Genomic DNA, 11453 nt, shown 5'->3' on the forward strand with positions numbered 1-11453 from the left:
GCTCTCAGTGGCTCTCTCTGGGTTAGAGGGTGCTTCACCACTGGCTCAGTGCTCATTGAAAAGTGATCTGCAAAAGACCAGCCTTGTCATTATTTCTCTAAGGCCGTGCACTCAGAAGCTAGCTCTGTCCTATGGAAGGCTGCTTGACTGCTCTGACACACACCAGAGCCCAGCTTAAGTGCATGGGGCCTGAAGCTCAAGGAGAAGGGGAGGGAGTTGCAAATATATGATTTTATTCAGGGCCACAGCATCCACAACAGAAGAGCGTCCTTTCTGATAGAGATCATTGGCACCAAAGGTAGTGGTTTTATCGTTATTTATATATATAATTACTCTCCTCTCTACCAGCCACTTTTGTGTCCTCTGACAACACGTGGCACAGATTTGGTTGTAAATGGTACCTGCTTAAGTAATTGCTGAATTAAACTTGTTCATAAAGTATGAGGTGGTGTGTGTGTGTGTGTGTGTGTGTGTGTGTATACATACATATCCGTGCTGAATTTTCACATCGGTACTCTGTTTTATGGGAGGGAAATCATGGAAAAATAGAGCTAAGCCAGCTAAGTTCTTCTGTTGACATAGAACTCACCTACAAAAGGACAGTTTGCTGTATGTAATGTTTTTCTTTAAATGCCTGTGTGTTACCTCATTGATTTACCCCATGTACCAGGTCGTTATTCAGAAGGTGAAATGTTATTACAGAAGAGATTTTCTGAGAAAAGTTATCAATCATGCAGGATTCTTCAGAACTTTGAGTCCTATTAATAATACCAAAAGAGAATTTTTTCATATATCATATCCTAAGAATTCACTTGAAACTGGAACATTCTTGAGGATTTGGGGCAAAGGATGTCCTGTACTGCTATGATTGCGTAAATGAAGAATAATCTTGAGGTTTTAGAATGAGACCTGAGGCAGGCACCGTCTGTGTTCGCTCACTGCTGTGAGCCGGGCCCAGGCGCTCTCAGGGCTCAGCTCAGGAGGGCTTGGTCTCCTGCACACACCCCTCGGAAGAGCTGTGGTGCGCAGTGGGTCCCTCGTGAAAACACCCATGTGTGCTGCGGGCCCTGCCTGCCCCGCCCACGCCTCCCCAGGTAAACACTTGAGGACACACGTGAGCTCACTGAGACAGAAGCCTGCACTGAGTTTCACAGAAATTCTCAGTAATGCTATAGGTTGGACTTACCCCTTGCCCAATTTTTATAAAGAAAAACTTCAAAACCAGCCCAAAAACTGCAAGAGCAGTGAACACCTCCGCCTAGATTCAGCAGTTGTTAACGCTTTGCCATATGTTTTTTCCCCTGTCCTCCTCTTCCTTTTCCTCCTTCCTTCCCTTCCTCTTTACCCAAATACATATTTTAGAATGTTTTTGTTTTGTTGTGGCTGAATATAGAGTATATATAGAGAATACAGAGTATAAAAATTCACTCTGAACCTAGAGTGACAATCTGAGGACCCAAATTCTAATTGCTTTTTTATGTTTCCTTCTGAAAGTAATTGCAGACTTTATATTTTGTCTCTCTTAATATTGATAGTCCCCCCACCTCTCTCCCTTGCTCTTTTTTTTTCTTTTTATAAATATTTTCCCTTTTTTACCATGACAACTCTTTATTTGATTCCCTGAAAACAGCCATTTAAACTGTGAGGTGTAATCATTTGTGGAAATTAGAGTCCGGATGTATGGGATTTGCCTTCGCATACTTGATAATTATACATCATCTTTGCTGCTGCATCTTTTTTGTATCCCCCTTCTACTGAAAGTACCTCACTTAATAAACAGCCCCTCCACCTGCCGAGGTTTGAAGACACAGAAGACGACTAAACTTCCTCCTCGTTTTTTCTTGTGCCTCACCGCATCCACGGTGGGAGTGCAGTAATGTTGTTAGGAGAACCCTTATGCGTTGTGAACCTTATGTGATGTGACTAGAATCTGGTATTTAATATGAGTCTGAATAGTGTAATTCGAGGCAGAGCAATGCGCCTATTAAACTGTAGAGCCAGGAAGTAACTTCTTCTGTGAAAGGAGGGTTTGCAGCAGGGGAATACTGCTGCTTTTGCTAAAATGATTTCAAACTTCCAAATACCTGAATTAAACACATGTGAGATTGTAATTTTTTTCATGTGTGTCTGTGATGTCGTTACACAAGTCAATTTTAATCAAAACATAAATATTTAAGCCACAATTTCTCCTTTTCAATTTTCCTCATGCAGAAGGAGCTGGCAAGCAATGCTGACTGCCCTCAGATGTGTGCCTATAAGCTGGTGACCATCAAATTCAAGTGGTGGGGACTGCAAAGCAAAGTAGAAAATTTCATTCAGAAGGTAAACTCACTTCAGAATGTGGTGACTGCAACTGAGGTTAAGATTTGAGGCAGCTGCTAATGGGATATTTCCTCTCTTAACGCTTCCTTTTTCCTTTATGAGGTGAAAATCCTTGTCCCCGTGTAACTCTTCTCGATTCTTCTTTTTCTCCCTAGAAACAGCAGACAGATGCCAGCGGAGGTGTTCAGGGGCTTTCTTTAGGGAGGAGCATAGCGGGTTTTTCAAAGTGCTTGCCTGATGGCTTACCCAGGTCTTCTATAGAGAGCCCTCTACACATAAAGCATGTCCCCAAGGGACCTGGTGTCCCAGCACTGGCTGGAGGGAGACCCAGGCTCTGTCCCAGCCCAGCTGGGTCCCCCCTCATCCCTCCACACAGTTCCCTCCTGACACACACTTTCTTGTCTACCTCCCTCTTTCTTGTGGGATGTCGTCTTTAGAGGTCCTCACTGAGAAGACTTACACTCTGAACCTAGGGTGACATAATCTGAGGATCTAAATAGATTCTAATGACCTCTTTTTTATGTCTTCTTTATTAAATTGAAAGTAACATGCGCAATTTGATTTAGAAAGGGGGAGAATTGCACTTGTATAAATACACATGTTGTAAACACATGAGGAATATGGAGTTTCTCTGAGGTTTACTTTCCCTGTAGTGTGAATGTTTATTCCATTATAATTACGAAGAAGCCCCTGTTAATCTCCGAACCTACAACCAGTTGCATCTGAGTTTCACCATAACTTTTCTACTTTTAAACTGTAACTGCTCTTAACATTTTTTAAAAACTGGATCTTAAAGTGCTGGAAACTTTGATTATTCTGGGGCCTGCTTGCTGTTGGCCCACAGTAGGCACTCTGTAAATATTGGCTTCCTTTCTTCCTCTTGGAGCATAATAATAGATAACTCGTCCAGTTCTGATAAATAGAAGTCACACATGTAATGGATGAAGTCCCTTCTTTTCATGGAAAAAAATTTAAAAGCTGAAGATTTTCCAAAAATACTAACTGTTTGGTACACTTTTGTCTCTTCTTGAGAAAGTTTAGTAAAACTTTAATAATCCAGCAGTTAAAACCACTAATAATATATATGGTTTTACGCTACACATATATATATAGTGGCAGTAACATTAAAGTACAAAAATTAATGGAGAGTATGCAATGATTCTTAATTCAATGAAACACCTAATTCCAAAGAAAGTAGGACTCTTTTCTTTCAGTGCATTATTTTATTCCACCTCAGAGTATTCTTTTGAATTGCACAGAAGTTAAGAATGGCAATGTATAGTTTTATAGCAGAAGAAATTGAGTTGACCTTTGGTCACTGACATTTAGAAAAAGGTAAAAATAAATCGGGTTCATCAGGAGTTTACGTTGGATCAGAATGCGCACAGTACGTTATTTTTTTGTTCCTACTGGGAGAGATTGTTTCACATTTCACAGAGAAATTTTTATTTTGTTGTACAACACAATAATAGGATGGAATTAAGATTTCCACTAATCAACCTAGAGTGGTCTTTTCAAACCAAATGTATGTGGATTTCATGGGTTAATTGGGATGCATAAGGTTAATATGTTGTTAAACTTAGATATTTACCATCTTACACTACTTTTTTTCTTTGTTTTAAAAGCAAGAAAAAAGGATATTTACAAACTTCCATCGCCAACTTTTTTGTTGGATTGACAAGTGGATTGATCTAACAATGGAAGACATTAGGAGAATGGAAGATGAAACTCAGAAAGAACTAGAAACGGTAAGACTTCCGACTTGCTGTTCTGTAGAAATTCTCTAATTCTCCCTTTCTAAAACTGTGTGTGCTCAGTAAGTGTAGACTTAGAATTAAGAAGAGTATTACTAAAAGCTATTCTTTAATCTTCATTTCCTCATCAAAATCAAGTTTCTTAGACACTAATATCCCTTCTCATGTTCTGATTTCTCTTTCCTTGTGCATCTTTCATGAACATAGACTAGCGCTTTCTTGATCTAGAATTTGTTACCTGTAAAATGTCCGCTGGTTTTGTAACCAATTCTTTTTCGTGCGTTAGTTCTCTGTGCTGGTATCTGGTTCTCAGCCCTTCTAGACGCTCACTTTATCGGACCACGTTGCCTTTGGCTCATTTTGTTACCATAGTAAGTTATTAATGTTAGCACAGTAAGTCCTAGTTCTCTTCTGTAGCAAAGATAAGGCTAGTGATACTGTACCTGATTCCAAAAATGCCGCCTCCCCTCCCACAACTAGCAATGAATCCTTATTTCTTCATAAGCTTTAGGCAGAAATTCAGGTGGTCTCCGGGCTGGAGGTCAGCATGCCATGTTTCAAGGTTAAGCCTACCCTCACTCCTCCCTGCCAGCAGGGAGCAGGCCCCGCAGTGCGTGAGCACCCCTTTTCTCCCTGGCACAGTCTTCCCCGACTTCCTCTTGCACGAGTCTGGTTTTGCTTTTGCTCTGGGCTACGCTTCTTTTCAGTGAGAGTAAGGCCCCACGGGGGAAATGAACCCCAGGAATGTAGAGGATAGGCTCGTGGTTTCCATGCAGTCATCTCGAGTCCTGCCAGCGCTCCGCGTTGGAAGCCCTGCAGGCGAGTGTTTGATGAACGCCTGTGTGTGAGGCAGGAACTCCATTTAATCACTGGGGAATGGCAGCAAATCAGGTTCTTTGGCACAGAAGGAAATCTATTTGTCTGGCACATAGCATCGTAAAGAATCTGTGTTTAAAACTGCTTACTTTTGGTGATTATGGCAGATCTGCTTCTAATTAGCTTTATACAAACCTTCTGAGAGGACTAGGACATATTTTCTTTATAAGGCAATAAAGTGTTTTAACCTTATCTTATACGTAAAGTAAACTTGAGGCAGTCTCCAACTTATGAATGGATTTTGTTCCAAAAATTTTTAAGTTGATTTTTTGAAATTTGGAACATGTTTTCCCATAGAGACAACATTATAAATTGGGGTTTGGTTTCTAAGCCAGCCAAAGGAAGCCTGTTTGACTTCAGTTTCTCATACTAATAGTATGACTGAGTTCTGGATCTTTGGGAGTAGGATGATAGAATGGCAAGCGTGGAGGACTCTCTCTCCCTTACCCCTTTATTTTTAGCCTGGCCCCAGGCAAAATATTTAAACAGGCAAGAGTAAGTCGTGGGTACTTCTTACCTTTCTTTCCATGCCTCTCTCCCACTCCTGGCTTCCCTTTCTCAAGAGTCAGATGCCCTTCTGTAAGAGGCACCACCGCCCAGTTTTAGTTCCTTTCCCTGCCTTGCCAGCTCTCCCCCTCCAGGTGCTCCAGGCTCCGGAGATAGCTGCCAGCTCCGCCCCAGCCCCTCCGAGCAGCTGCTGTCAGCTGGATAGTAAAAAGAAAGCAGCGATGTTACACTTATTCTCACTAAGCTCATGGTACAACCTTGCGTCTCCAGAAAGGATTTGCCCAACACCAAGATAAAACAGAACAGACTTAGTTTTGGTGGCTTGAACTCTCAGCACAGAAGCTTGCTTTTGGTTTTGGTTTTGATGCTCAAGGCCTGTCCGTCACGTGAGGAAGACAGATCACGGTTGAGGATCATGAATGGAGGGCTCTTGCACAGAACTTGGCTGAGAGCTCTCCTTCCCCCACGGCAGTGCTCTTCCTTCTCTCACAAGTTCTCAGGCTCAGGATGCCTGACCACAGAACTGTGCCAATGTCAGTGTGATGAGAGCCCTGACAAGGCACTGGTGGCTCACTCCCACCTGTGGCAGGGGGCCTGCAGCCTCAGCTGCTTCTCCATGCAAGTCAGTTATTCGTGAGTTGGGAATTGCTCTTGAAAGGAAAGTGTAAGATAGACAAGCAGTTACGTGGAAGCCCAGTTTACTAGAAGATACCATCATCACTGTACGCTCTTGGCTCAGAGTGACTCTTTCCCTCATGGACTGGGTAGAAACCTGTCATTGATTCAGGGTTGAGGGGACATGGCAGTTTCTCTCTTAAATGTTTCAAAAACATTTCAAGACAGATTTCAGCGTTAAGTGCTGATCATCTTAACGTTAAACCCCATTTGAGTTCTTTTGCTCTAGGTCATTGGAGAGTGCTTTATTCCACATCGCACTGCTGCTGCCCTGAGTCCTAACGGCTGGTTTGTGAGCATCTTCAGAATCTGGGCGCATCATGCCTGTAGGCCAGAACGCCTAGCTGAAGAACGCCTGCCTCCTGAAGAGGCTTGACATTCTCAAATCCTCCTTGCCACGCAGGCATTTCCCCTTTTCTTGACGGCCTGTTTCCCTGACACCTGATGATAGAATTTGATACATTGTAATTCTCTTCTTAATTCGCAAATATTTTAAGAATTGGATTTTTTTCAAGTGGGTTTGGCCCTGGAGAGAAGGAATAGCGTCTTGAGAGGTGAGGCATGAGAGGAATGCTCCTGCCTGCCTATAATCCTGAGGAGAAGTACTGGGGGTAGGCCAGCCACTGAAGGAGGCCTTGGGGCAAACGTTAGGCCTCTTGTGCTCAACTGGCACTTCTGTGGGGCGTGCGTGGGGTAGGAGGGGTTAATTTTAGAAATGTATTTATTGCATTTGTCTCTTTTCTCTCCGTTCTTAACTTCCTCATTGAGTTTTTAATTACAGGCTGTTGTCGTAGCTGTCTGTCCTTCCCGACGCACCCTCATGTCCTCCATTGTTTCTCATGTGCTCTTCCTGTGCTATCTTCTTCTTCCTTTCATCCTCCCTCTTTTCAATAAACTTCCCATCAGGAACTCCTCTGAGGGACCCTGGTCTCAGAAGCAGCAGAGGTGGCCACACCTCATGGCCTCCTGTCAGGTCTAGGGACTATGAGAATTGGAACCAGACCATCGGGACATTTTCTCACATTGTATTGGTGAACAGTTTATTTCTCCTTGGCTTATCTTTGATAATTTCACATCATCAGTCTGCAGGCTTTTGTTTCCTAGATTCAAAAATAGATACACATTTTTTGTCCTATGTAAGAAAAGCCTTTTGCAAGATTTTCTTTAGACCAAGCTTACTTGAGGGGCCTCAGAAGTTCATTCTCAGTCTGGATATAGTTATAAACAGGCAGCAGTCCCCTCACAATCTCTTCTAGATCCTTTTGCTCCCCTTGCTTACTAACCCAATTTAGAGTGTGTGATTTTAGCAGCTCATGATTTTATTTTACGTTTAGATGCGTAAGAAGGGTTCCGTCCGAGGCACGTCGGCTGCTGATGTCTAGATGAGTCCCCTGTAGGGTCAGAGACAATAATCAAACTGTGTAAGTGAAGACCTGGGGAAAAAGAACGTTTAACAACCAATACCTTTTTGGTAATGGGTAGTTAACTTGTTAAGCAGAGACTAAATGTTAAAATGTGGTTTAATTTTTAGAATTTGAGATATATATTTTGGAAATGGACAGTGAAAACTTGTGTACTATTCTGTAAGAATTTTATCTGTGGAACAGGCTGTATTGAGTAATCCTGAGCTGGTTCTTAGTGTTAAGTTTAGAAGCTGGCTGCCAAGTGCACACATCATCGTGTAGCACGGTCCTGGAAGCCAGCAGAGTTTCACCGCTAACCAGTTAATTGACCTATTTCTTAGTAGGACCATTTGTGGTTAGTTAAGGAAATACGTAAAAGCATTTTAAATCAAACAAAGATCTTTCATCCCATACCATAGGGGCCAACCTCAATAAGTCATTTTAATTGAATGTTTTTTGAACACCAGAAAGTCTTCCTTCATGTTGAATCTTCAATTATCTTTACACTTAGCTTTAATATGTGTAAATACACTTTGGTTCTCATTTACAGTATAAAACATTTCTCCCGTCTTGTTTCTCTAACACAAATTTATATGCCCAGATAAGAGGTTTTCCTAGAGGAGAGAAAGCCTCCAAATCTATCCCACATAGTGAAAGCAGTGCGAGGAAGCAGAGATGCACAGCACACTCGTCGCTTGTTAATATTGAACCGCTGGGCTTATCAGAAGGACGAGGTGGAGCGCTCTTCCCACTCCCGTGAGTCTCGGCTGCCCCTCACATGCGCTGCCCGCTCTGTGATTACTGAGCCCGCGAGCAGTGAAGGGTTCAGTCGTGGAGACAGAGTTGTACCGAGTAAGAATGAGTGAGCTCTACCAGGATTCCTCCAAAGCCCTTTCTTTAAATTCAGCGTTCATTTTAAAAAATTTTACGTTGTTACTTTTGTTAAGTTCTTCTAAGTTTCTGTGATTTATTTCTGCTTCTAATTTATTTCACCTCTGATGAAACAAAATGTTATGTCACTAGTAAGACCAAAATTTTCAAGAGATTAAATTTTTAAAATGCAGTAGTTGGGGTACCTTTTCTGCCTAACATTTTGCTACGTTGAGAATCTTTTTCTGGAGAATGTGTGTGGCAGGCTACTGTCTGACATTTGTTGTGTCTCTGTATTTTAACACATTGCACTGTCTTTTGATTTTCTTACAGTTACGTAATCAAGGTCAAGTGAGGGGAACAAGTGCAGCCAGTGATGAGTGAAGAAGAATCTGACCAGTATCTTGCAGTGTTGACAGTTCCCAGGCCTGTGTGTGTAACTCTGTACTCACAGGCACAGGTCCCCAGCCACGTGTATATATATGTTGGTGTGTGTCTGTCTGTAGCTGTATATAAAGCGCATGTAGAGCTGCAGACCCAGTACACACACTGTGTATATATGTACATACAGACATACTGAAGGGATTAGTACAATTTCTCCGAAGTACTGTACCTATCTTCAGCAAGAATGCAAAAGAAAATATTTTCAATATATATACCTGGAACAGATTTTAATAATTATCAGAGTGATACCATAAATGGACAGATTGACTGCGATGTAATACTAGCTGGTATGTTTCATAAATGTCAAGTTGTTGTGGACCAATATATATATAGCCTTTTCTTACTTTCCTGTTCTTTTAAATCCGTCTCCTATAAATTTTTATTTTAGTCCCATAAGCAACAGACTCCCACAGAAAAATTTATTCAAAATCTTTTGGTATTCCAATGAATCTGGAATATAAACTTTGAATGTATTTATAATGATTTATTTCTGAACAGTCATTATCTTGCAGTTCAATTGGACAATAGCTATTAGTAAGGAGTACAGTTACAGGCCACTTTTTACTTGTTTGCCCTGAGGGAAAACACCCTTTTTAAAAAAAATTTCAGGTTTTTATTGGATTTTTGTATTTTAAATTTCAAGTATTTTTCTACATCAGACCTAGCAAAAATGGAGATGGTGGTTTGTGATTTATAATAAACACTATACAATTTTCAGGCTCCTGTTAGGCAAACAAAAAAATTGGTGAAGAAAGGAATAACATCGTAGGCTGTTTAGCAAAACTGGAAGTACAGCACTTCATGAGTCTCACTTTTGATGAAACTACTGTTCTCTGAAATCACAGCTTGGAAACTATGCAAACGATCTCCATTCCTCACAGCTCACACGGTAGGATATAGCTAGTGATGACATGTTGCTCTTTTCGTGCTGAAACACACTTGAAGGGGGAGATGCTGACTTTGAGACGGGAGAATTTAAGGGGCAGCACGAGGCCTGGCTGCTCACAGACAGGGGGCCTTGCCGAGGGGCCAGTGCATCTCCGCGCATTCTGATGTGCTCTCCAGTAGGACGTCATTGGGACGTATCCTGAATAAGCAGCGTGAAAATGCCGCTTAGAAGCTGCTGCCACCTTTCTTTCTTTCTTTAAGAAAGGAACAATAGCTAGGTGAGATTTTCCTCAGCTTTCTCTGTCCAAATGCAGTGATTCTCCCGTCAGTCCCGGAAGCTTGAGTAGAAGGATACTGTTGAAGCCTTCAGGTCACAAACTGTCGTGTTTAACCTCTCATCCTCCCCAACACGCCAGGCCCTGTAGTCACATCACGTTAGTGATCTGATTTGCTGACAGTCCTGCCCTCCCTGCCCGTCGTCTTCCCACGTGTCCTGTGTCCCCACTGAAGTGATGGCGGCGACTCAGACAAGGGTGTTCAGGATCGCTCCTGCAGTGCGAGTCCCTGTGCTCCCCGGCTCCAGAGCCACATCGCGTGCGTCCTCCGTGCTCTCAGGATCGAGACCGAGGTTTACTCTCTGGGCACTGCTGTAAGATAGGTTTTGTCAGCGCATAATCACTGTCTGCAACGTATTTGATGCGAGGAAGATGATTGCTAATTTTGTGAAGTAAAGAGTCTAGCCCTCTCCTTTTAATGAACTTAACTCTCACTGGCATCTGTAGCATCATTGGGAGCTTGGGCGCACGTGGAAATGAGAGCCCGGCGCATGGATTTTAATGTTTTTCTAACAACTGTGGAGATTTGAGGGGATGTGTGGTGAATGTAAAATATCTAGTTTACTTGGCAGTCTCTTGTGTAAATTACAGTAAAACAAAGTAAATGAAATTTAAACAAAAAATAAATTTGATCACAAAATGCCACTTGTGTGCTTGAGTGGTTGTTTCCCTGATGCCACATCCAATTCAGAACATTGCGGACCACTTCTCTGCTGTTTTTTCAAGAATTTTTTAATTTGCAGCACTACCACTCCGGGAAAAGTAAAGAAAAAATGGGTTTTTATTTTTTATTGCAAACTCCTGTTCTTGAACTGCGCCTGTGCCACATTAAGTTGTTACGTTTGGTTTCTTAAATAATTTTATGCTTTAAAAGCTAAGCAGTAAACTAAAGAAGGATGATTATTAGTCTCAAAGGTTTTTTAAAAATTATTTTTAAAGAGGAAAAATACGGAAAACCCACATTGCTTTTAAAAGCACTCAGTAGGGATTTTGCCGTTAGATTCTGAGTGTTTTGAGATTGTGGCTTTTTGGTTTGGGGCTTTGTCCTGTCCAGTCTGCTATTTTTGGATGTGTAACAGTTAGTTTTCTCATGGTTCCAACTTAACGTTCCAGAGCTGCTCAACCTTCGGAGAGGGGGCCAGCTGTGTGGATGGATTTCCTATGAAATGCTCTATGTCCGGGGTGTTCCTTTGCTTGTTTTCTGAGGTAATTTGCTCAGTGTTTGATTTCAGGCGTCATGTTTGCATCCACGATGACAGCCGTCACTCACGCGTTCAGCAGCCTGAGCACTTTGACGCCCGGCACTCAGGTCTTGCTGGAGGTACCGAGATGGACTAAAAGCCACGCACAGTCCAGAGCAGGAGACAGACGTGTGAGCA

At 42.1% G+C, this 11453-nt stretch overlaps 1 protein-coding gene across 2 annotated transcripts in view; it reads left to right on the forward strand.

The window, feature by feature from the left end:
• The window catches only part of PITPNB (phosphatidylinositol transfer protein beta), a 62925-nt gene extending 52206 nt beyond the window's left edge, over positions 1-10719 (forward strand). The window contains exons 8-11 of one of the 2 annotated variants that reach the window (XM_070628696.1): positions 2212-2322; positions 3948-4070; positions 7469-7555; positions 8741-10719. In XM_070628696.1, the coding sequence (XP_070484797.1) occupies positions 2212-2322; positions 3948-4070; positions 7469-7516 (282 nt within the window). In that variant the 3' untranslated portion in view covers positions 7517-7555; positions 8741-10719. The remainder of the gene's footprint in view (positions 1-2211; positions 2323-3947; positions 4071-7468; positions 7556-8740) is intronic. The other variant, XM_070628695.1, reaches the window with a different exon arrangement.
• The last annotated feature ends 734 nt before the right edge of the window (positions 10720-11453 follow it).

The sequence above is a fragment of the Equus przewalskii genome, chromosome 7, assembly GCF_037783145.1.
Source record: "Equus przewalskii isolate Varuska chromosome 7, EquPr2, whole genome shotgun sequence".
NCBI classification, from domain to species: Eukaryota; Metazoa; Chordata; class Mammalia; order Perissodactyla; family Equidae; genus Equus; species Equus przewalskii.